We start from the raw sequence: 21,302 nt of genomic DNA, 5'->3' as shown, positions 1-21,302 counted from the left end.
ACTACACGCATCCTGTGCTTTGAGGTATACTTGGTATGCATTCAAAAATGCTGGTGGACAATGATTTTGGGTGTGCAGGTGTTTGGAATCCAAAAAAGGTATTTAAAAAGTATGCTTTTTTTTTTTTTACTTTGGTATGTGTTTCTTGGATGCGTGTCATGGTTTGGCGTCATAATTGGAATACCTCCAAGTTTACTTATTTAATTTGATTTTTTTTTTTTCCTGGAACTTTTTGACTTAAGATATTACTTTTGGAAGTTTCATTTTACTAAAATCACTTAGAAAATCTAATTTTATGCCATATTTGTGTGATTTTCCCCTTCTAGCACAGACTGCGATTGTAGGATTTTAGTGTCAGAAGTCAGGAATCCTCTTGGCGGGAATTTCTCCAGCACTGATCTACGTCAGTTTTAAACGTCTTTTACTGTGCTTTATCTGACTGACAAGTAGATAATTAAAAAGTAATTTCAGTTACCAATGGATAAAGGTCAGGATACACACGCCCCGGATAGGTCTATCTACCGACCTATCTATGGCTTGTTAGCTGTTGCTATGGAGATTGCTTAGCAACCGTCACCTCTTCGCGCATGCGCCGTCTCCGCTTGCAATGCACTGTGGGATTGAAGAATATTGACATAGCAACCAAAGCGGCGGAGTCGTTCAGTTTTTCATTGCGGATTCATTTTCAGTGTATTTTAGGCGTTTCGAAGCTCCGGGGTTCGCATCTGACTGCTGCCATGAATGCGGCAGTCGCGAAGAAGACCCAGGACACGCTGGGGAAGGTGATAAAGAAGACGCCTCTCACGGAGAAACTGCTAAGCAAGCCGCCGTTTAGGTACCTTCACGACATCATCAGCGAGGTGAGACTCAGTTGTTACTGTGACTGAAGAGAAAACAGCCCGTCTCTGACATGCATCCCGAGCTTATTTTCCTCGGTTTTGTGAATTTACTAACCTCATTTAGAAACTCTACACACTTCATTGGCTCGTGCAGGAACCTTAGCATGGACTAAGCTAAGCGAGTTAGCAGATATAAAGCAACGACGGAAAGCCACTGCAGCCTAAAATAGTTGTTTATAGCTCAATCGATGATAGTTAAATATTAGATTCACAATTATATGTCCAACCAAAGTGTTGATGGGAAATGATGTTTTTCTCAGAAGTAGGCTAACTCTTTAGCTAGCCGTGCTAAAGGCGTCTGGTAGTTGCCAGGCACGACCTGAGCCCACGCAAGGATCAACAAACCAGATCTGTCTCTGCCGGCTGCTGAGAGGGAGATGCTCGAGTGTGCCAGGCTGGCTAATTTAATCTGACCGTCCAAGTCCGTCCACGTCGAGATCACGGATGCGGAGCGGCTTATGACAGCTCGACTGCTTGATAACTAACTACTAAGTAGAGTTACAACTGTTTACTGCACACCATAGTCAGAGAGAGTTTGACTGGATCACAGTGGCCTGTGCAGCCAACATGCACATTTAAGGCATTTTATGAATATCTGTAGAAGATCCATCGGAAATGTGTTGGGAATCAACACACTGACAAGCATTTTGTTAACTGCCAGGCGAGGAGACTGCCCTGTACAGGCCAGGTTCAGTCATCTCTCATCACAAGAATTTGGTTTCACCTACTTTGCATCATAAAGACAGAAACGCTCTTGGGAATTGAACCAGTCAGATGAAGTAAAGTGATATTGACATACAGGAGGTTGTATCTATAGGGTAACCTTAATTTGAATGCTTCAGTGTGGCATTAATGTCTGTTAAATACATATTTTAGACATTAATGATTAAATTGTATTCAGAAACACGTTGCTGATACAGTTTGAATAGTGAGACACTGTTTCTTTTAATGTAGTTCAGTGAAATCAAACAGAAGTTTAACAGGGTACACTGACTGAGGTGTCAAGCAAAGTAAAATCTGTTTTGCTTTTTTTAAAGAGAGGTGAGACCTCATTTCCACTATCTACCTGTGTGGGAGTCTTGTATTACACTGAAGGTTCATGTATATTTGATAAAGTTGAGTGTATCGGTATTTGTGGCTCCTGTACTCCAATTAGCAGTAATTTTGACTTTGACTGAGCAGATTAGTGTTTAAAACCTCTTTTTTGTTTTCAGTGCCTTTTTCAATACTCAAGAATCTGAATGTGAGAATGATCAGATGTCTTTTAACCCCCTTTTTTTTCCTCTCCACATGTTCAGGTCATCAGGACAACAGGTTTTCTGAAGGGCCTTTATGAAGAAAACGAAATGAAGTCCGACAGTGTGAAAGTACGTTAACAGTTTTCTGCTTTTCTGCTGATATTTTCTTTTAGCTCGAACCTACTGCACCAAACTGACCTGGTTCGTTTTTTCTCTTGTGTTTCATCTATATTAATCTGATTTTAATTGAAGTCATAAGAAACAGCGTTACGGTTTATGACAGCATCCATGCATTAAGTGGCATGTGTGTGTCTGTGTGTGTAATCCTACACACTAGCTGCGTAACACAGTCTCAATTGAGAAGCACTGGCAGGATATCTGACCTGTGAGGGCTTATCAAGGTGTCAAAACTCCAGTCTGCTGCCCACGAGCTGACCCCTGAATAATACTGTATTTCAAGACGTCACACTCGGAAGAGAAAAGTCTTTGTTGAACAGTGCTGATGTCGTCTTTCTTCTGTTCCTCTCTGGAGTCACCACAGCAGGTCCTGATCCTCATGTTAGACCAGGAATAGTATTTCACTGGATGCCCTTACTGACAAATCCCTCAGTGGGATTCACACTCCAACATATCAGTCAGAACCTCATGGCCAGAAACATTAGATTAATACAGTTGTTAAAGCTTTTTATTTTTTATCCCTTTTAATCATGTGGCAAACATCAACATTAAAACCTACTGGTAGCATAATTTACCTTAAATTACTGTCCAAACTGTCTGTCTAATGCCTTGTATCAATTATGTATTTCGTTATTGGCCCGCAGAGCTGCTGTGCAGGCGCGTGTTACTGAATAGAGATTTCATAAAGAGCTCAGCGTTGTAAAGGGCCGGCCTATTATCAGGTGTTCCAGAGAGGGCCAGGTGGTTGCAGCAGATACACGTCCTTATGTTACACAGTTGGCAGGCGTCTTCCATGCAGCCGGCTGATAGGTTACAGGCAGCGCTCAGCAGATTCATTATTACATTCAGAATGGACAGTTTTATTCACATGTACACACGAAAGCAACAATGAGAGCTCAAGAGGAGTCACTGTTTGTTTGTTCCCGTTCCGTCTTAAGAGGCCTTTGCTTGTTATTTATGTAGGTTTTCAATATTGTTTTGTTTCTTTATGTGGCCATATAAAAGCTGAACTGCTATTCACTTTCTCAATTCAGAATTCTAACTTGAATCGCAAGAAAACATGAGTGAATGTTCGTCTCCTTTTAAAGATATCAGTCACACATAGCAAGTTGTAAACCAGGGAAGTCAAACTAATTTTTAATTTGGGGCCCAAATACAGCTCAGCTTCACCCTGAATGTGCTGGACTGGTAAAATGGTAGAATAAAAACCTTTAAATTTGAACTTTTCTTTGTTGTGGTGTAAAGTGGATCTTTTGAAAAGGTCAATATTTTTGCAAATATTTCATAATTTGTAGTGGAAATGACTGTAGTGTCAGCCTAAAGCCAATTTTAATGATACTTTCTGGTGCAAAATTCTTCGAAAATGTGAAGAAACGTCTTGCTCTCTGTGTATCAAATGTATCATTGGACTCCTGCCATGGTGTAATTATATTATACAATGTGTTATGTTAACATCAGCAACAATACAAATATCAGTATTTGTAACAATACCAATGACAACAACAATAATAACACTCATCACCTCTTGTTCTCATAATAACTATAATTATAGGTATAATTATGGCTTTAGGTGCAGCACACAGACCACTTATATACTGGAGAGAAATCAACAATGATGTTGTAATAATAGTTGTAGTTATAATAACAACAATGCAAACACACACACACACACACAAAACAATCGCTGTCACTATTTAAAAGATGCTGCTTTACTAATAGATTTATCTAGTTTTAATGTTGTCCTGTATAATGTCTCCTGTAACTGTAGCATTTTGCAGCCATGTTTTTACAAACTCACCCTGACGAACTGTATTAAATAGGCAATGGTGTCTTTGCATTTTTTTCATTTGCTTGATTGTTTCCACGTCTCGTTTGCAGCCTCTTGTGGGACATTTTTGGCCCACAGGCCTTATGTTTGACTCCTTTGATGTAAACAACAATTTATGAGATCAAGTAATTAGGTCAGTTCAGATGAAGAATCACAGTTTAAGCTCAAAATAGGGACATAAATAGAGATCAAACGAAGTTATATGAGTATGTTGTGATGTGCATTAAAGGATGTGCATGTCTCAACAGTCTAAAAGGTGTTGGGAAATAAATCCCAGTGCAGTTCCTTTGTTTACATAATCAGGAATGTCTTATATGCAGCTGTTTCCAACACAAGTCCTTAATTTTTTTTCTTCTTCCAGGATAAAGAATCCAAAATAGCGTTCCTTCAGAAAGCGATCGACGTGGTGATGCTGGTGAGCGGCGAGCCCCTGGCGGCGAAGCCCGCACGCATTGTGGCCGGACACGAGCCTGAGAAAACCAACGAGCTGCTGCAGGCCATTGCCAAGTGCTGCCTCAACAAGGTCTGTTTTACCAAGACGTTTACACAGAGCAGCCGCACCAAGCACACCGTCTTTCACGCGTCTGCCGTCCATGTTGCCGTAGTCATAATCCAGACCCGAAGGTAGCTTTGGCAGCGCATAAAGAAAAACATGCAGGTTTTTGGTTTTCATATCAAAATATTATTCCCATGGGAAAAACCACCCAAGAACTTTGAGATGTTTTGATTGGACTCAGGAGGCTGTGTGTGTGTGTAAAGCCATGAGCTAATGCCTGGGGGACAGCTGCTCTTTAAACCGTCTGGATGACGTGTTGCTTCCTTTTAGAGCTGACGCAACATGACTTCGCTTTTTATAAAACATCTGATTAAAGCTGCAAAAGCCTGCTTTTTTGTTTTCAGTGAACATGAGGATGTCAGCTAAGTGTGTTTGTGTGATGAGGTTGTGTGAAATAGAGAATCACTGGTGGTTTGCTTAAAGCTAATAGATTTAGCAATAAAAGGAAAGATTTATTGATAACATTTTAGTCACTTTTTCTCTAAGCTTCTTCCTCCTCTGGAAAACATGTAACACTAAATGTACAGTTGTTGTCTCAGTGTTGTTTTCCGCCTCAGTAGTGAATCCTTTTATCTGCCTCCCTCAGTTTCGTGTCCTTTACACACTCCGTTACCCTTCTTGATGAATCTTCGGTTCGGACAGCCTCGCTGCTTTTGGCTGAACTCCGATAACAATCTGTAATTTCAAACACTTGTAGATGTCCAGCGATGAGGCGGTGAAGCGAGTGCTGTCAGGAGAAAAAGTGGACCTGAAGACAAAGGCCAGCATCCCCAGGTCTCGGGACAAGGAGAACCGGGAGGGACGGGAACGTCACGCTGACAGAGAGGTGAAATTCCTTTTTTTTAATTGATCAATCATTTGCTATTTTAATGTGTTAGGATTCAGTCTGTTGATATGAGGATCATTTAGGCGGTGTGTCACTATCTCTGTCATTGAGTTATCGTGTTGGAATTAAATAAATAAATAAATAAATGATTTCAGGAGACAAAAAAGATCACCGAGCGCAGCGGCAGCCGGGACCAGAAAGACCCCGATCAGCCCAAAGAGCAGGACAGCCGCCGCAGAGATGGAGACAAAGAACGCCACCGCGACAGGGACCGGACTGACAAACACCAGCGCAGCGAGCAGGACCCCCACGCCAAGAGCCGGGACCGGGAGCGGGACAAGGAACGGGACAGAGATCGGGACAAGGGACGAACCAGGGACAAGGACAAGGACAGAGAGAGGGATCGGGAAAGGGAAAAAGACAAGGAGAGAGACAAAGACCGGGACAAGAGGCAAGAGAGAGACAGAGAAGCTCACAGAGACCGTGACCGAGACAAACGAAGAGACAGAGAGCGCGAGAGAGAACGACGCAAAGACGGAGACGAGAGGCAGAGAAGTGGAGAGAGTGGAAACAGAAAGGTATAAAGCCCCAAACTCATTGTCTCAGCTGCTGCCGACATATGAGTTATTAATAGTCGGTGTTCATGTTTTCTCTCAGACCAGAGTATCAGAGGAACCACAGCAAAAAATCAACTCTGAAGAACCCAGTAAAACAGCCAAAACCGTGCCAGCGGTGAGTGGACTCGCAACATTTCTCATTTCTTTCCCACAAATCAACAGGAGCAGAGTTGCTCGACATTTATGAACTTGATTAGTTTAGCTATTATTTCAATGTAGGTGATTAAAAAATGAAACATTTTCTAATATGATCACCTCTTCTTCTTGCTAGGAATCAAAGCCATCTGAAGAGGTATTTAAACCCATCAGAAAGTTATAGTCTTTATGTATCACTGACGAGATGTGCTTGGCTGATGGTGTTTGGGGAAATCATCTGCTTGGTTTAGTTCTAGATTTCGCTTCAGTGATAAAACACACACAGTAGTGTATCCTGTTGAGCACAGATTTAAGCGTGTGGCGTAATAACTGTGTTCTTTGCCTGTACAGCCCACAGAAGCATGTGAAAACCAGGTAAGAACCTGCCGAGGTGGTTCTGCAGCTCCTAGCTTTTGCGTATTCTTCAGCAAAGCTTGGATCAAAATTGCAAATTTTAAGTCAGTGTTACCAAACATACAGCCGGCGGGTCAAAACAGGGCCATTGGATGATTGTATGTGGTCTGTGTGATAACACTGCAACAGGAGAAACTGATTACTCAACACAAAATGGTCTTTCTTCTCCGCTCTGCTTTGCTCTGCTGCTATTTTTAGTTTCGAGACCTTATTATTCCGTTTGATGTTGTGGCCCTCTTGTCTTTCTGCCTCATTGTTTTCTTTTGCTGGATGCTTTCTGCAAATGAGCGTCTGATGTTGAAACCTCAAGTGCCTGTTTTGTATCTGAACACAGTCACTTTGCATTCTGGGAAATGAAGAGAAGCTGCTCTTGCTCGGGTGTTATGTAAGGTTAGGATGAATCTACATCAAAATTTGTATTATTAATTCATTATTATGAAACTGGATAGGGAATCTGAGCTTCCTTCTCTGCTTTCTTCTTGATAACCAGTTTCCCAACCTGGGGTCTGTGACCCCCATTGGGGGCAGCAGAGACCACAGAAAGGACCCGGGGCTTTTCCTGCTCTAGCATTGAAATGAGAAAAATATCCATTGGTTTCGTTTTTCGTCGTCCTGCTCTTTGGATCTTTGCTGGAGTGGATATGTCTGCCAGTGTTTGGTCTCATTTTAAGTTTTTGGCCAATCAGAGCCTCGAGAGGGGATCTACAGCCTTTTTTTTAAATGGTCGAGTTCCTCGAGAAAGGGCTTCAGAACTGTTGTGTTTGACAAGCAACATATAAGCAGAGTCCATAATACTAAAATTGTATTGTTCTCCTTCCATTTACAGTCTGACAGTCCTGCTAGAATACCTCGGCCTTCGTCTGCCAAAGGGCAGAGAAGAAGACCCAAAATTGGAGGTCAAGGTAATTTCCGACTTCGTTCTCCCCACGACATCCCGTTTCAGTCAAACACACCAGTTCCACATAACCAACAGCTGTCTGCTGTGGAATCCACCTGTTGTACTCTGCACTTCAATCGTTGACAGAAAGGCTCATTTAGTACTTCCACATTGATTTTTAGCATCAATTGCTTTGCACTCACAGAGAATCAGTGGGAGGGAAAAGTGACTCATCACACAGCTTCAGAGGACAGTTTTCTACAAAGTCGCTCTCTTGTAAATAGTTTAAAGATATGCCGTCTCTCGTCTGTTTTCCTACTTGCTCCACACTGAGGGTCACGCTGCTCTGGAATGATGTTTGTAATTGGATCCCACTGTGCTGTGTTTTCTTCTCAACAGATGAGTCTGACAGTGAGGGAGGTAAGAGTTCTCTCTTTTTCTTTTGACTCGTTTCAATGCAAAGAAGCACTTTTAGGATTTTAGGAATTCATGAAAAAATATATACGGCAAATATATACGGCAGCAACATTGAAACAGGAGTTGCACCCTTTTGAGGCAACACAGATCATATCATGCAGACCAGAAACTAATGTGACAATGATGCACGCTAAATCTGTTTACATAATACCATTCAGACACACGACCAGCCACAGTGCTTTACAAAGAAATAAAGGAAAGTAGTTCAGTTAGTGAACTCTGTCAGAGCGAGCCTCCTGTGACCCGCCTCTGAGGAAAAGTGGAAAAAAAAACCTAAAGTACCTCTTCAAAATGTCAGAATGTTCTGCCCCGAGTCTCATTGTGAGTGTGTAATAACTTTCTTTTTATCGCCGAGTTCAGTCACTCTGTGATTAAGAACCATTATTTTATTGTTCAATGATGCATCTGAGTGAGTCAGTCCATTTCCTGGTGAAGGCCGGCCTCTTATTGGGATCTGCAGTCCAGACTCACTTGGATGTGAAATAGAACACACACACACACACACACACACACACACACACACACACACACACACACACACACACACACACACACACACACACACACACACAAAGTTCCCAAAAAAAATCCAAATGGATGGTACCAAGATGTTTCCAAGAATTATCTTTACATGCTCTCCATAACTGTAAGCAAAGAAGACTTAGTTATGGCACAATATAACTATATAACTCGATTATGTATATGATATATTATGATATAATGAAGCTTTTCATTAGTCTTTTCAAGTCTTTTCAAGCTGCAATAAAAATGTTCTTTCACTTAAAACACACATGATTAATCCCTTATACAAGTAGTAGTTTTGCCTAAATGCAGGACTTTGAATGCTTTACAATTATGAGATATTATTGTTCATTTCTGGATGATTTAAATTGGAAATTTGATAGATCAGCAAACTCATTCCTTCATTCCTGCCTCTTAGAAGGCCAAAAACTGAGGAAGAACCACTGCAGCATCTTCCCCGACCATCCTCAGCTGACCAGATAGTGGTTTTATGCGGTCCCTGTTTCAGCAGTGTTGAATCCATCCACTACTCAGGTGCTGGTTTAACAGTGGATCCTGCTTTCTTCCACGAAGCTTACCAGAACTCTTCTTTCCCCACAGACGGAGATGCGCAGTCCGCCCAGAGACACGTCCCTCATGAAAATGGAGAAACAGGAGAGCCCTCCTTGCCGTCCGACATGGCGTCCAGGTCAGTACTGAAAAATCCTCCACCCCTATTCCCTTAGCACACTGTTCTCTTACTGAACACAGTAGTGGAGACTGAAGCATGTTTCTCTTGTGTTATCCAGATTTTGCTGAGTTCAGAACATTCTCAACTGCAGAGTGAATCAGTTGGTCATTAGAAATGTTTGTTAGCTGGCTGTCTTGTTTCTGAAGCACCAGGTTAGTGTTTGTTTTCAGTGTATTTCAAAGTAATGGGAAAGCACTTTGAATCGGCCCAAGTCTGAGTGGAGCTAGATAAATAAACTGACCCTGCCTCTCTTCCTCTTCTTGTACAGTATTATTAACAGTATTCCGCATGTTTTTTTGTTTTTTTTTACTCAAGTCCCGGTTATTTTCTCTTAATGAGCAGCGCTCAGTGTTGTGATGGTGGGTTTTTTCGCCATTCTGTGGCATTTTTACACTTCATCAAAAGAGGTAAACAAACACAAACTGTATAGTATGTGAGACACACACACACACCAATGGAACAGTTTGGGGTTCAATGACCCGCTTGAAAGCCACAGTAGACCCTTATTTCCTCGTACAAAGAATAAAATGCTGAGCAGATGTGTGTGTTTGCCTTCTTTTGAGGTATTTATATCATTGAACAGCAGTTTCTTTAGAAGAGGACCAACACCCACTTTTCACCTTTAGTTCAGTCTGCCTTCAGATACTTACACAAATGGACATTAAAAGCTTTTTTGCAACAATATTTGTTTTTTTTTTCGACACGGCGGAGGAGTGCAAAAGCTCTAATTATGTTTTAAAGCCTGTTTCATCATTATGCTTTATGTATGACCCATAAATTTGAGTCTGAGTCATGTTCCACTCCCAAACAATAAAATAAATCATGTGTTAGTCTGTGAATGTGCAGTGTGTGTTGGCAGTTTAACAGAAAGAATGCTGCTGAAGGTAAAAGGGCAGCTCCTGTGTTATTACGATGTATCACGCTGTTTTGTTCCTGAAGCGTCCCTCCGGGCCCGACACAGCTCCGCAGCTCAGTTCATCGACTGATGAAAGCTGAGTTGTTGGATCTGAGTGATTGCCAGATTTGGTTGGTTTGGGACGTTGTAATACAGCAGCTGTTCTCGATGTTGTGAATGTTGTCCAGAGCAACAATTATCCTCCTGACAGCTGACCGACTCTGTGAAGCTCTGGCTCTCACAATAACACTACTTAAGAAAAGTCCGAAATCAGGTGCAGAGTGTTTTCTGAAAGAACAGTGGTGTGTGAAACACGATATTTGATTGTATTTAATAGAAAACTTAAAAGTGAGATTGAGACTTCTTTCATTCCGCAGCAGCAGACGGGTAGCGCGGCCGAGCAGCGCTCGCCCTGCGCCTCCTCGAGTCAAGAGGCAGGAAAGCTACAATGATGCGACTCCAGCTGAGAGGTGACTTCATTCACATGTACTGGAAGTCTTCATCAGTCAGAATGGAATGAAATTGAATTCCAGCTGTGAAACTTCCATGTAATTGAGGTTTATTTCCTTAAAAATTCCAAATCTTAAAATGTTGGTGTATTTTTTTTTTCAGTTTCTTTAAAAAGAGGGCGTAATTATTACAATCTAAATTTTAGAGGCTTGAAACATTAAGAGTGTGGGCATAATTGATTTCAAAACCTTTTTCCGATCACATGTCACAGATCTTGTGTACATGTACCCTGCTGTATTGTTAGATTGAACTGAGCGGTGGGTGTGGTGCTGGGTGTGTCCTTCAGGCTGTCCAGTGCCAAGCCCTCAGCGCAGGTCATCTTGGACGGGAAGAAGCTGTCTGAGGATGAGGAGGACGATGAGCAGTTTCTGGTGGAGGAGGCGGCCCCTCCCCCCTCGGATGCTCCTGAAATACAGCCAGTAAGTGTCTGAAAAGGGATTTCCTTCAGAAGGAAAAAGACTTGAATAGTTATGTATGAATTGTCTGTCTTATAGGAACCTGCACAGGAACTGGACAGTGGGGAGAAACACGGTATGGCTTTTTTTTTTTTTTTTCTTTCACTCTTCATTCCCAAAGCCAAAAATGTCCTGATTGATTATTCTTTCCAACCTGCTGAATCACTGGTCTTTATTCACTGTAGGCGGACTTGTGAAAAAAATCCTCGAGACAAAGAAAGACTATGAATCTTCGCCCTCGTCTCCAAAACCTAAAGAGCAGGTATGTGCGGTGCATTTCTCTTTCCCACCACACGAGGGCAGCGTAAGCCTTGTTCTCGATAAATCACCAGCATCAGCGACTTCACACCCAAAGTTAAACATCTCCATCAGCTCTCTGAGCCAGGCCGGGTGGAGAGTCCGCTCTCTGGGAGCACGGTTTGACCACACCGAAAACCCCATTGCAACTCTGGTTATTATCAAAAGAAAGACATAAACAAAAAGGAGCAGGGACGTGTAATTGCGCTGCCTCGCAACCACAAAAATGTTCCCCTTCAGTGAAGCTGAAGGGCTAATAACCAGACAAGCAAGCAGCGGCCCTTTAACAGACCACACACACTATTGTTGCACACATCAAGATGTCTGGTGCAAAACGAGCTTGTTTTCATGGCTGGCTCAAATATCTTAGGTATGTTTAATTATTATTGTGGCGTGGCTTATGAACCCCAGTGTTTTGCACACGGTTAAAACGGATCTGCCAGCTTTGGAGCCAGCTTTCAGAGCTTTTAGTTTTCTTTATAATCAACACTTTGTTTCCCGTGCTTGTGTGTATATCAATGTCTTCTAAGAGAGGCAGCTTGCCCATGACATTCAGGTTCTCTGGAAAGTTTCTTTTTCCTGTCACCTCTTTCATTTCAGTCAGGAGTCTTCCTCTTGTGGGAGGAAGATTGAACCGTATTGTACCAGTCCCACGCTTTTATTCTTTTGTTCTTATGAGGGGTGATCTTGAGTCCAAATCCACTAAAGGGGTAAACTAGTTGTGCTAGTTAGATACTTTTCAACAGAGATTTCTGGTAAATCTTAATATATTATCTGCAGTGGTCATAACAGATGGATCTGCACAAAAAACTGTTTTTTTTTTTAACATTTATTTTCATCATTTCCATTCTCAGATTTTTTCCTTCTGAATCTCTTTTAAAAGCACTAATTTAGCCTCATCTGCTCATGGATTCCCCCTCAGCCAGCCTGTTTCTCAGCCCAGAGAGTGGCCTTCCATCAATATTTGCAGTCTGAACGAGTGTGAAGCCGACAGTTTGGTCTGCACTCCGTGGTGTGAGGCGGCGTATGGCATCTGCTTTGGGTGGTCCACCTCACCGAAGCATCCCTTCCTGGTTGGCCACCCCGGCTCGTGATGGATGCTCTGTTTTGGCCGCTCGCTCGTGCAGAAACGCCCCTGATCTATCTCTTCCTAAACCGCCGCGTCAGACACCATCCCTCATAACTCACACCTGAAGTCGCCCAACCTCGACCGGCAGTAAAGCCCAACAGCTCGGCAGGAATTTGTGGGCCCAGCTTTTATGTGTGTTTTTTAACACACACACACTCACACACACGGGGAAAACAGTGGAGCTCTTGGTGTAACTTGAGCACAACCTTGCGGAGTTTATCCTAATTTTCCTAATGCAGCCTCCTCCCCAGTTTTCAGGGCTCTGTGATCAGCGGAGGCCGCTTTAGTGCAGGTATGTCTGTCTGTGGAACCGTGAGCTGCCCGGTCCAGCCCTCCATCATTACTGGCCTCGCCTCGTCAGCTGTATAAAGAACTATAATGACTTCCTTCCTGACATGAAAGGGTGCAGAGGTCAGCTTAATGGAGTCTTTTTTTTTTTTTTTTCTTTTTCTTCTTCGCCTTCTTGTAATTGTAATCACGGTAAAACACGAAGGGACAAGAATGTAAATATTGAGCTTCCTCATTCTGTGTGGTTTGAAATTACAGCTGCTGGAGTCCTTTTTTCCAAAAAACCCCAAAAAACTCTAAATGTTAAGTCTGTATTTGTTCTTTCCCGTTGCTTTGTTGACCAGTCGCTTGCAGTATTGATGTAAATAGAAGGAACAGTTGCACAGCAAAGTGTATTTTACCACATCCCACCACCGTGTGCGAGCAAAGTATTTGCTGTATATTTATGGGGGTGACCTTCCTCATGACCCCGCCGCAGATTTGTATATTATTCTGAGATACTTCTCTTTTTATTTAGACAGAATCTGCCCCCTCGCAACAGCTGCGTTTTCATAAGAATTTTTTTGTGTACTCTTTTCCCCGAGCTTCTTTACCCCCATCAAATTAGCCTTGATGAAGGTTTGTAATGTATAAATAAACCCCGTGGCACACAAATGGATGGCTGTTGAGTGAGAGTCACGGAGGAGAAGGGCCAGAATACTCTCTGCAGAATTGTCAAGAAAATAAATACTCCTCTCTGCAGACCTCTGTGTCTTCATAAACATCCAGCGTTTTTTGTGGAAACATGGGGAAATGACCCTGTGGCATTCCATTAGTCATTTCACTTTTGTAGGGGTCGTATTGCCGCATTGGAGGAGCCGGGTCGAGTTTATGAGCGCCCACCTGAAGGCTGCCAAAAATCCGCTACCTGACCTGGCCTCCAACTCACTGCATATTTTCATCCTGAGCCGTGCTCCAAAGCTTTTAAAATTGCTGAATGTTTTGGAGATTAAACTTTATTTGTCACTTCCACAAGCTTCCTCTCACTCCCCCTCGTACCCCAGGCCGGTGATCACAATTGTCTCTCCCAGGGGACGACAGTGACCCTGTAACAACATCCTGTAACCTTCTGACTTTTCTCCTCACCTCACTGACTCCCAGCTATTTTTATGATCTGGCTAGCATTTTTTTGAATGGACCCCCGACCCCCCCCCCTTTTTTTTGTCTTTCAATTTAAATAAAAAATGGCAGGCACGCTCATAAACTACCAACACAGCCAATTTCCAGTCAAGACTTTGGCTCACCTCTCAGATCTTCCACAGAAACGCTCCGTAAAAACCTGCAGGACATGCATCGGCGTCTCCAAACTGACGCCAGCAGTCCGGAGAAGGATTGTTCCCAGACACACGAACGCTGTTAAATGTGGTTATGAATAATCTGCTTTAACAAAAGCACAATTTTCCATTTGTTGTCGGTGATGATCTGAGTCATTTCTCCTCCGGGTCATAAAGATCAATGGTCTCCAACAACTGACGTTTTTAGATCGCTGTGTCACAGCCTGCTGGAACCACCCTCACGCTACTGGGTCTTGGGTGTAGCAGCTTTTTATGAACGGCTTTCACGTTTGTCTCCGCTCCCCCCGCTTTGACCAATTTAATCTGATAAATGAACAGCACTGAATGAGCCTGATCTCTCATCAACTCGACAGCTAGTGTCTAAATGCTTGTTTTCCAAGTTAATGGTACCCTAAAGGTTGCCATGACACTGACAGCTCCAATGCTTACGAACCATTTTTCTTGTCAGAGGATACTTTGAAGAGTGTTTTCCTGTTGCCCCGGAAAATCCCCACAAGCCCTCCATGAATCACATTTTTGCACGCATTTTTCTAATTAAGCTGATTAAGGCCGTGTGCAGTGACTGGGCGGATTGCACTACTGTACCCCGCAGTGTTATAATAGGTGAAGTGAAACATTCATTTGATTATCTTTCCTTTGAAACAGACCCAAGCGCAGAGCTTTTATTTAAAGTTGAAGGAAAATAAGCAATTTCCTGTCAATTAAGAAACAATACAGTGATGAATCAAGATGAGAATTTCAGACCTGCACTTTCATGTGGATAAACGAGATGATTGGATTGATGTGGAGCTCCGATGGATTGGAGATTCATTGAGGGTCCGCCATGCTTTTCACCCCAATTGCAAGTACTGTAGGATTCAGCTTATAAGACCCTCTTGTAATAGTCAATAAAAGGTGAATGGATGGATTTATATGTTGTTATTTTTGGCTGATTCCAGCTGACTATGGGAAAAGGCAGCGTACATCTTCGACAGGTCACCCATCTCAATCAGAGACACACACTCACACCTGCTAATATACGATCATCAATTAGCCTCACATGCACTCTGAGTGGAAACTGGAAAACAGCTACTCGGCACATGAAGGAACCTGCCAACGTCACACAGAAAGGCCCTCGCGAGCTATCTGTTATGCCACCGTGTGTGATCTGACTATAGTTAAGCTGAGCATTGCCATGCTATAGGCGATGTCGATTACTTCACTCTCTGTCAAGAACGAATGCGTCAGTGTTTTGAAATGTTTCATCAGCTTAAATTTTTCAAGACTTCTTTTTTTAAGCTCTAGTATTTCACTGATTATATATCTAAAGAAATCTTTTTCTACCTATTATTCCACTTGCACTCTTCTTGCGCCAGCCAAAGGCTGTGTCTTCCTCACAGCCTCGGGCTTTCATCACCGTCTGAGATAATGGGAAAACCTGCCCCCCTTTCCTCCTCGCTCACCCCCCACTCCTCTGTGGTCGCCATGTCCAAATATTGTTCTGTGATCTGGGTGAGAAGAAGGAAAACTCTGAGTGCACAGGTCTCGCAGACCCCGACAGAGACCTCCATAAAGCTGTGATTTATATCTGCCCAGACACAGTGCACACGAACAAGGGGTCATGTTTTCACGCCAAGTTTATTTTCCAACAGAGAGTGAGTGAGGGAGGGGCTCACTGAGGTAGCAACGGGACGGCAAATCCAATGAAGCTCCGGGTCCCGTCTGGGTCGCGCAGACCAAACCGCAGCCCAGCACGCCGAATGAGCCGTACAGTATTTGTCTAGCTGCAGGACTCGGAGCGCCCAGTGGAAAGCCACCCACCTTGTCGAGGGACCACTGGGCCAAGGCATTTCAAGCCTCACACTCCCGACCGGCCGCGGAGGGGATAGCAGAGCCGGGCTGTCAGAGATCTGCGCCGGCTTCCTCCAGAGAAATGGTGGCGAACAATAATGTTTGATGTCATTCCCCGCCGTGTGGTCTCGTCCAGTCAAACTGCAATTAGTTCGCCGCTCGGTTTGTTTAGAGATGGTCCGATAGAGAAAACGCTGTGCGCGCCGGCGGTGCCAAGCACATGTGTCCCGCTGCCCTGTGACAGACTGTGTGTTTTTCAGAGGAAGCTGTCATTTGGTATACGCACAAGCATGAGCTCTTGCTGCCCGGTGAAGGCAGGTGCTCGCATCTGCGGAGCCAAATAGCGTAATTTAGACCCAGCGTGGAACTTGAAAGGAGGCATAAGTGTAGTAGTTGTTACTCAATACTGTAGCAAAATAACCTCGCTGCCACAGCCTGTTACTAAAATAAACAAGACTTAAAGACCAAGAGCGCGGGCGGGGGTGATGTGTGTTCGCTGTATGCGCCCGCTGATCCTCTGGTTGGGGTTTGTAGACGTGTGTGAGTGTGTGTGGCGGAGTGCTCGGAGTGCTTTCATGGACACACATATACACACGCGGGCCTTGCGAAAGCCAGCTGAGCAAACATCCTTGGGTTTGCTCCCTGGCAAGGGAGGTCCTGCTCTGATAGCCTCCCCTCCTTTCCACCATCAGGGGACTGAGTGTAATTGGGATCCGACGAACTTCCAACCCCCCCCCCCCTCCTCCTCCTCCTCATCTTCCTCCCCTTCAGCCACACTGGAAGCCTTCAGCAGCCGCTCAGCCAGCACAATTCAGCAGCATGTTTGATCTTTATATACACAGCTAATGTCAGTGGAATTCCTGCCCAACATTTTTAGCCTCGAAATCCTAAACCGCTAAATGCCGCTTTGCCCCGGCTCTGGGAACTTGAGACTCTGCTGGCAGAGGTGGAATTCCTAAAGAGAAGTTGTTATGTTTTGGTCTGAGGACGCATGATTTTTTTGTTTGTGTTTTGTGTCTGTTCTTGTCTAAAACTTTGACAGTAAAGAAACAGGCGGTTTCTTTTAATCACCATCTTCGCGTGCAATTCTTTATGTAAACATAATGTGAAACATAAAGTCCAGGCTAAGTATAAAAGTAAGAAATAGATGAGCTGAAAAGATATACTTGGCTGTGTTTTGCTCCAGTTTCAAAGTTACAGTGTTCCACCTGTTCATAATGTTTAAGTGTCATACACTCATCATGTATGAATGAGTGAATGACTGAAATTTGTACCCTGGCCCGTGGTTTCTCCTCCAGAACCTGTTGTCGGAGGCGGCGCAGAAGAAAGAGCGGGACATGGTGACGAGGGAGATCGAGCGGCTTCGCTCGTCCATCCAGATGGTTTGCCGGAGCTCCCTGCCTCTGGGGAAGATCATGGACTACATCCAGGAGGACAAGGACGCCATGCAGGCTGAGCTGCAGGCCTGGCAGCGGGAAAACAAGGAGCACGCACAGGCCCTGCTGCAGGAGCAGAGGTCGGGTTTACTGTTTTCTGTTGCTAAATAAAGAAAAATGTTTACATTGTTCTGACATACGCAGTGGTTTTTCCCCCCAGTCCATGTCTTTATATTGATTCAGGAGACTTTGATGTAGAGACATACATTTTTTTCGTTGATTGACAAGTTGGTGCGTTTGTATTTACATGTGTTTGCTTGCTGAACCTCCAGAGAGACGGAGCGGGTGGTGGAGCCTCTGAGAGCAGAGCTGGCCGAGCTGGAGCAGCTGATCAAAGACCAGCAGGACTTGAACTGTGCTGTAAGAGCCAACATCCTGAAGAATGAAGAGAAGATCCAGAAGATGGTGACTGGCATCAACTTCTCCTCCAGAACCTGAGTGAGAAACAACTCGAGGCTTTGGGGAGGAAAACACACACATTCCTATGAAATGCACTGAATATTTAACCACAGGCAGTTTCTCATTCTGAATGATGGTGGAGCTGTGTTTTTGTCTTTCCGATGGTGTGAGAAGGGACCAAACAATGCACTGTTGCTCATTTTCCACCAAGAGGAACCAGGAGCTAGTTTGGAGCTGGTGTCGGTGCTTAGTCGGTTCAAATCCCAGACCTCCCCGGAATGGCTTTATTTGTCATTGGCTAAGAGTCAGATGCGTCACAGTAAACCATCATCTTTATTTTGCACCTCGTTTGCAGACTACAGTGTCAGGAAGCACTGGCTCTCATCCTCAGTTCACTGCTGCTCTTTTTTAGCATCCATGTTGAAAGAGCCAAAATGTATCTACACACATTTTTTTTTTTTTTTTTTTTTTTTTTTTAACCAGTGGCATTGGTCCCAATAACCCCGCCCACCGCCTCTGGTGTACTCCATGCTTCGCTCAGGCCCAGCAACGTGTTAGTGCTCACTAAACACCCATTCTGGAGGTGGAAGCATAAATAACCGGTGCTAAGTCAGGCTCTGGCTCCAAACTCGCTCCTGGTGGAAAAGGAATATTTGAGGTTCTCCCGTGAAAGCTTAGAGATAAACTCAAATCCTTCACAGGGAGAGAAGGCAATATGTGTAAGAAGATGGTTAAAAAAAAAGGACTCCTCAGTGGTTTAGAGCTCTAACGTTAATCCAATAAAAATATTAGGGATGGAAAACAGGGTGGATAGTGGCCTTGGAGATGCACCAACTGGTAAGACGTACGGAGGAAATTCATTTTTCTGCTCTGCACACTCATCTAATCCCACCGCTGGCTCTCGTCTTCATGGTGCCTTTGTGGAATGAGCCTGTGCACAGCGCATGACTCACAAGTTTGAGCAACCGGGTTGTTTTTAATGACGCACATTCGGAAAAAAAACAATAGACCGGCTTTAAATGGTGCTTGCTTGTTCTTTCAGGCACCATTAGCAGTCCAGTTCAGAGAGCGTCCTGATATTGTTGTGAGGGTTCGGGATTTTAACTCTCAGTTTGACTGGAGCAGTTTTCAGACCTGCTTTCTGTTTCTCTCATCTGCTGGAAATGATAAAGAAAGATGCTTCTGGTACATTTAGCAGATTGAGCACAAGAGGAGATGGTTATTATTATTTCTTTTTAAAGAAGCTTTTGCACAGAGGATTCTGATCCTGTTGGTCAGATTCTTTCTTTGGTTTAAATTTCTCCCCATTTAACACAACACACTAGTTTTTTTCTTCTTCTTCTTTCTTCCAAACCATTTATTTCCAGCATTTCTCTTCAAGCTACCAGCGGCTTGACACTGCTTTCAGAAAGCTTTTCTTTGCTTCCCACCACTTTAAGCCCACTGTGTAAACGCCAATACTGGTAATTTATCGCTGTTACTCCACTCACTCTTCCACTTTTGATGCACTGCTGCACTTTGAAGTATCACAGGAGGGAAAATCTCCAGAAAAGGGATTTTTGGGGGGGGTTAACAAAGCAATGTTAGAATTCCTTTATTCTTCCTTACCCATTCAGAAAAGCGACACACATTCATCTTATGCCCTTTCAATAATAAAAACAGGAATTAGTTCCACATTGGGTGAACATGCAGCAGCTTCCACCCTGAATGTCCTTCTTGTCTGTTCGTACTGTAGAATTTGCCAAACAGTTCCCGTTTTGGGATGGACACTCTTTGGTCTGATTGACACTTTCTGCAAATGTTACCTAGAAATAATAGATGAATAAATAAATATCTAGCCATTTTTGCAGCTTAAATACATGTGTTTTCCAAGTGTAGCGGCTTTAAAAACATAAAGCAATACCAGGCTGGTGACAGCAGATGGCTGAAGGAGATGTGAGGCGGCCCCTAAAACTGTTTTCTTTGAATTACATTTACTTAAACGTATGTCCAAGTTTAATATAAATGTAGTCTTGTGTCTTTACTCACACTCGTGCAGTTTCTACCTCTGTTAGACCTGCTGCACTCACTGGTCAGATCCTTTGTTTCACTTCATTTGTCCCCAGGTTGACCAGCGACTGTAGCTTCCTGAGATTTCCTTCCATGATGTCTGATGTTGGATGTGATGACTGTACATTAGGCGATTAGAATGTCAGATATCGGAGTACGCTTTCTGAAATTAAATTTAATGATTTTACTCAAGTCATAGCTCAATCAATCCGGAGGATGAATTGTCATCAGTGTAAAACCAGTTGTAACTGGGAAAAACAAGCTGCATTTTTTTTTTATCAGTATTATGCTCAGTTCATCAAATACAAATGAAATGTTAGCCTGATGTGGAAAAGCCCCCAGATTGTTGAACTAAAACTGGAAATAAAGTGAAACCTGCATGTTTGTCTTTTCCACGTGGAGACGATTCACACTGTACACGATCTGTATCATATCCTCAGTTGCTTTATAAGATGTACATTATGTATATGTGGAGATTGTATCATAGCTCAGATAATTCTATAATTTTGTAGTGGAGTGAAATAAATGGTTACCTTGAAATAAGTGCTTGTCTGTTTTGCCTTTTCTTTCAGCGGCAGTGACTTTCTGAGCGCAGCACAGAGAAAGGCTTAAAGTCAGGTTAGCTGCACAATGGTGGCTTAATGAGAGGTCGTGATTGCTCCTGTTGCGTTGTGAAGTGAAAGAAGAAACGACCCCTCCTTGTTGAATTCAAGATTTCATACGGAGGCCTCATGGCGAGCGGCACGGCCGAGTCACACTGGAGCTGTCCTCTCCAAGCCTGATCCGACGTGACAGAAGTAAAACATTTAAGCTCCTTTTGAAGACCCTCGAGGGACACGAGCACCCAACTTTTTTTTTTTTTTTTTTTCCATGACGTCCGGGAGCCGTGAAGCAGCTGCAACATGCACAAAACGTATTAGGAAGTGGCCGTACCAGCTGTTGGTGGAGCGGGGCGCTGGCGATGCAAGGTGCTGCTTTGGTCTGGAGGCCCTCGCTTTGGGCCCCAGTCTCAACAGGTGGATTAGTCCAAAGAAAGGAGAGCTCAGTGTCCGTCTGCTTCTACCTGGTTCTCTGTGTGTTTTCACAATGAAGAAGTGACCCCCGACATGATTGCCTCTTCAACTATTAGCTGATTCTGACCTTTGAAATTCACAATAGTTGGTGCTGCTAATGAGTGACTATGCGGTCTGGAGTTATCTCTAATCCTCATATGAGGCCGGCCTGAAAGGCTCAGCCACTTTAGCAGCTTTGAGCTGGAAAATTAACCACACTCTATTTGGAAAAAAGTAGATTCAGCCTTCGATAAGTTAATATTGAATGGGTATTGTGTTGATTGAGCTGTCTGTGGGATAAACTTTGCATTGTGTCCAGCTCTGCAGATTTT

At 43.5% G+C, this 21,302-nt stretch overlaps 1 protein-coding gene across 4 annotated transcripts; it reads left to right on the top strand.

Moving 5' to 3' along the window:
• The first annotated feature begins 628 nt into the window (after positions 1-628).
• Positions 629-20,461, top strand: traf3ip1 (TNF receptor-associated factor 3 interacting protein 1). 4 transcript variants are annotated; one of them, XM_030111863.1, is made up of 17 exons: positions 629-860; positions 2,198-2,266; positions 4,504-4,665; positions 5,396-5,524; positions 5,680-6,102; positions 6,182-6,256; positions 6,413-6,433; positions 6,628-6,651; positions 7,517-7,592; positions 7,967-7,987; positions 9,167-9,254; positions 10,572-10,661; positions 10,988-11,120; positions 11,196-11,232; positions 11,342-11,418; positions 17,333-17,550; positions 17,743-20,461. In XM_030111863.1, the coding sequence occupies exons 1-17, from the start codon at positions 738-740 to the stop codon at positions 17,906-17,908; spliced, it is 1,932 nt and encodes a 643-aa protein (XP_029967723.1). In that variant the 5' UTR covers positions 629-737; the 3' UTR covers positions 17,909-20,461. The 4 variants fall into 4 exon arrangements, with proteins under 4 accessions (XP_029967723.1, XP_029967722.1, XP_029967724.1 ...); XM_030111862.1 differs by having other exon boundaries at positions 10,569-10,661; XM_030111864.1 differs by lacking the exon at positions 6,413-6,433 and having other exon boundaries at positions 10,569-10,661.
• The last annotated feature ends 841 nt before the right edge of the window (positions 20,462-21,302 follow it).

Source organism: Salarias fasciatus, chromosome 16 (genome assembly GCF_902148845.1).
Source record: "Salarias fasciatus chromosome 16, fSalaFa1.1, whole genome shotgun sequence".
Classification (NCBI taxonomy): Eukaryota; Metazoa; Chordata; class Actinopteri; order Blenniiformes; family Blenniidae; genus Salarias; species Salarias fasciatus.
The sequence above is the reverse complement of the archived record's forward strand: the minus strand, read 5'-3'. Positions and strand labels throughout refer to the sequence as shown.

Coding starts and splice junctions, on each gene's coding strand:
- traf3ip1 (XM_030111862.1), top strand. CDS start 738: ATGAATGCGGCAGTCGCGAAGAAGACCCAGGACACGCTGGGGAAGGTG. Junction 6,652..7,516: donor CAGAAGCATGTGAAAACCAG/GTAAGAACCTGC, acceptor TTCCATTTACAG/TCTGACAGTCCTGCTAGAAT. Junction 11,233..11,341: donor GGACAGTGGGGAGAAACACG/GTATGGCTTTTT, acceptor TATTCACTGTAG/GCGGACTTGTGAAAAAAATC.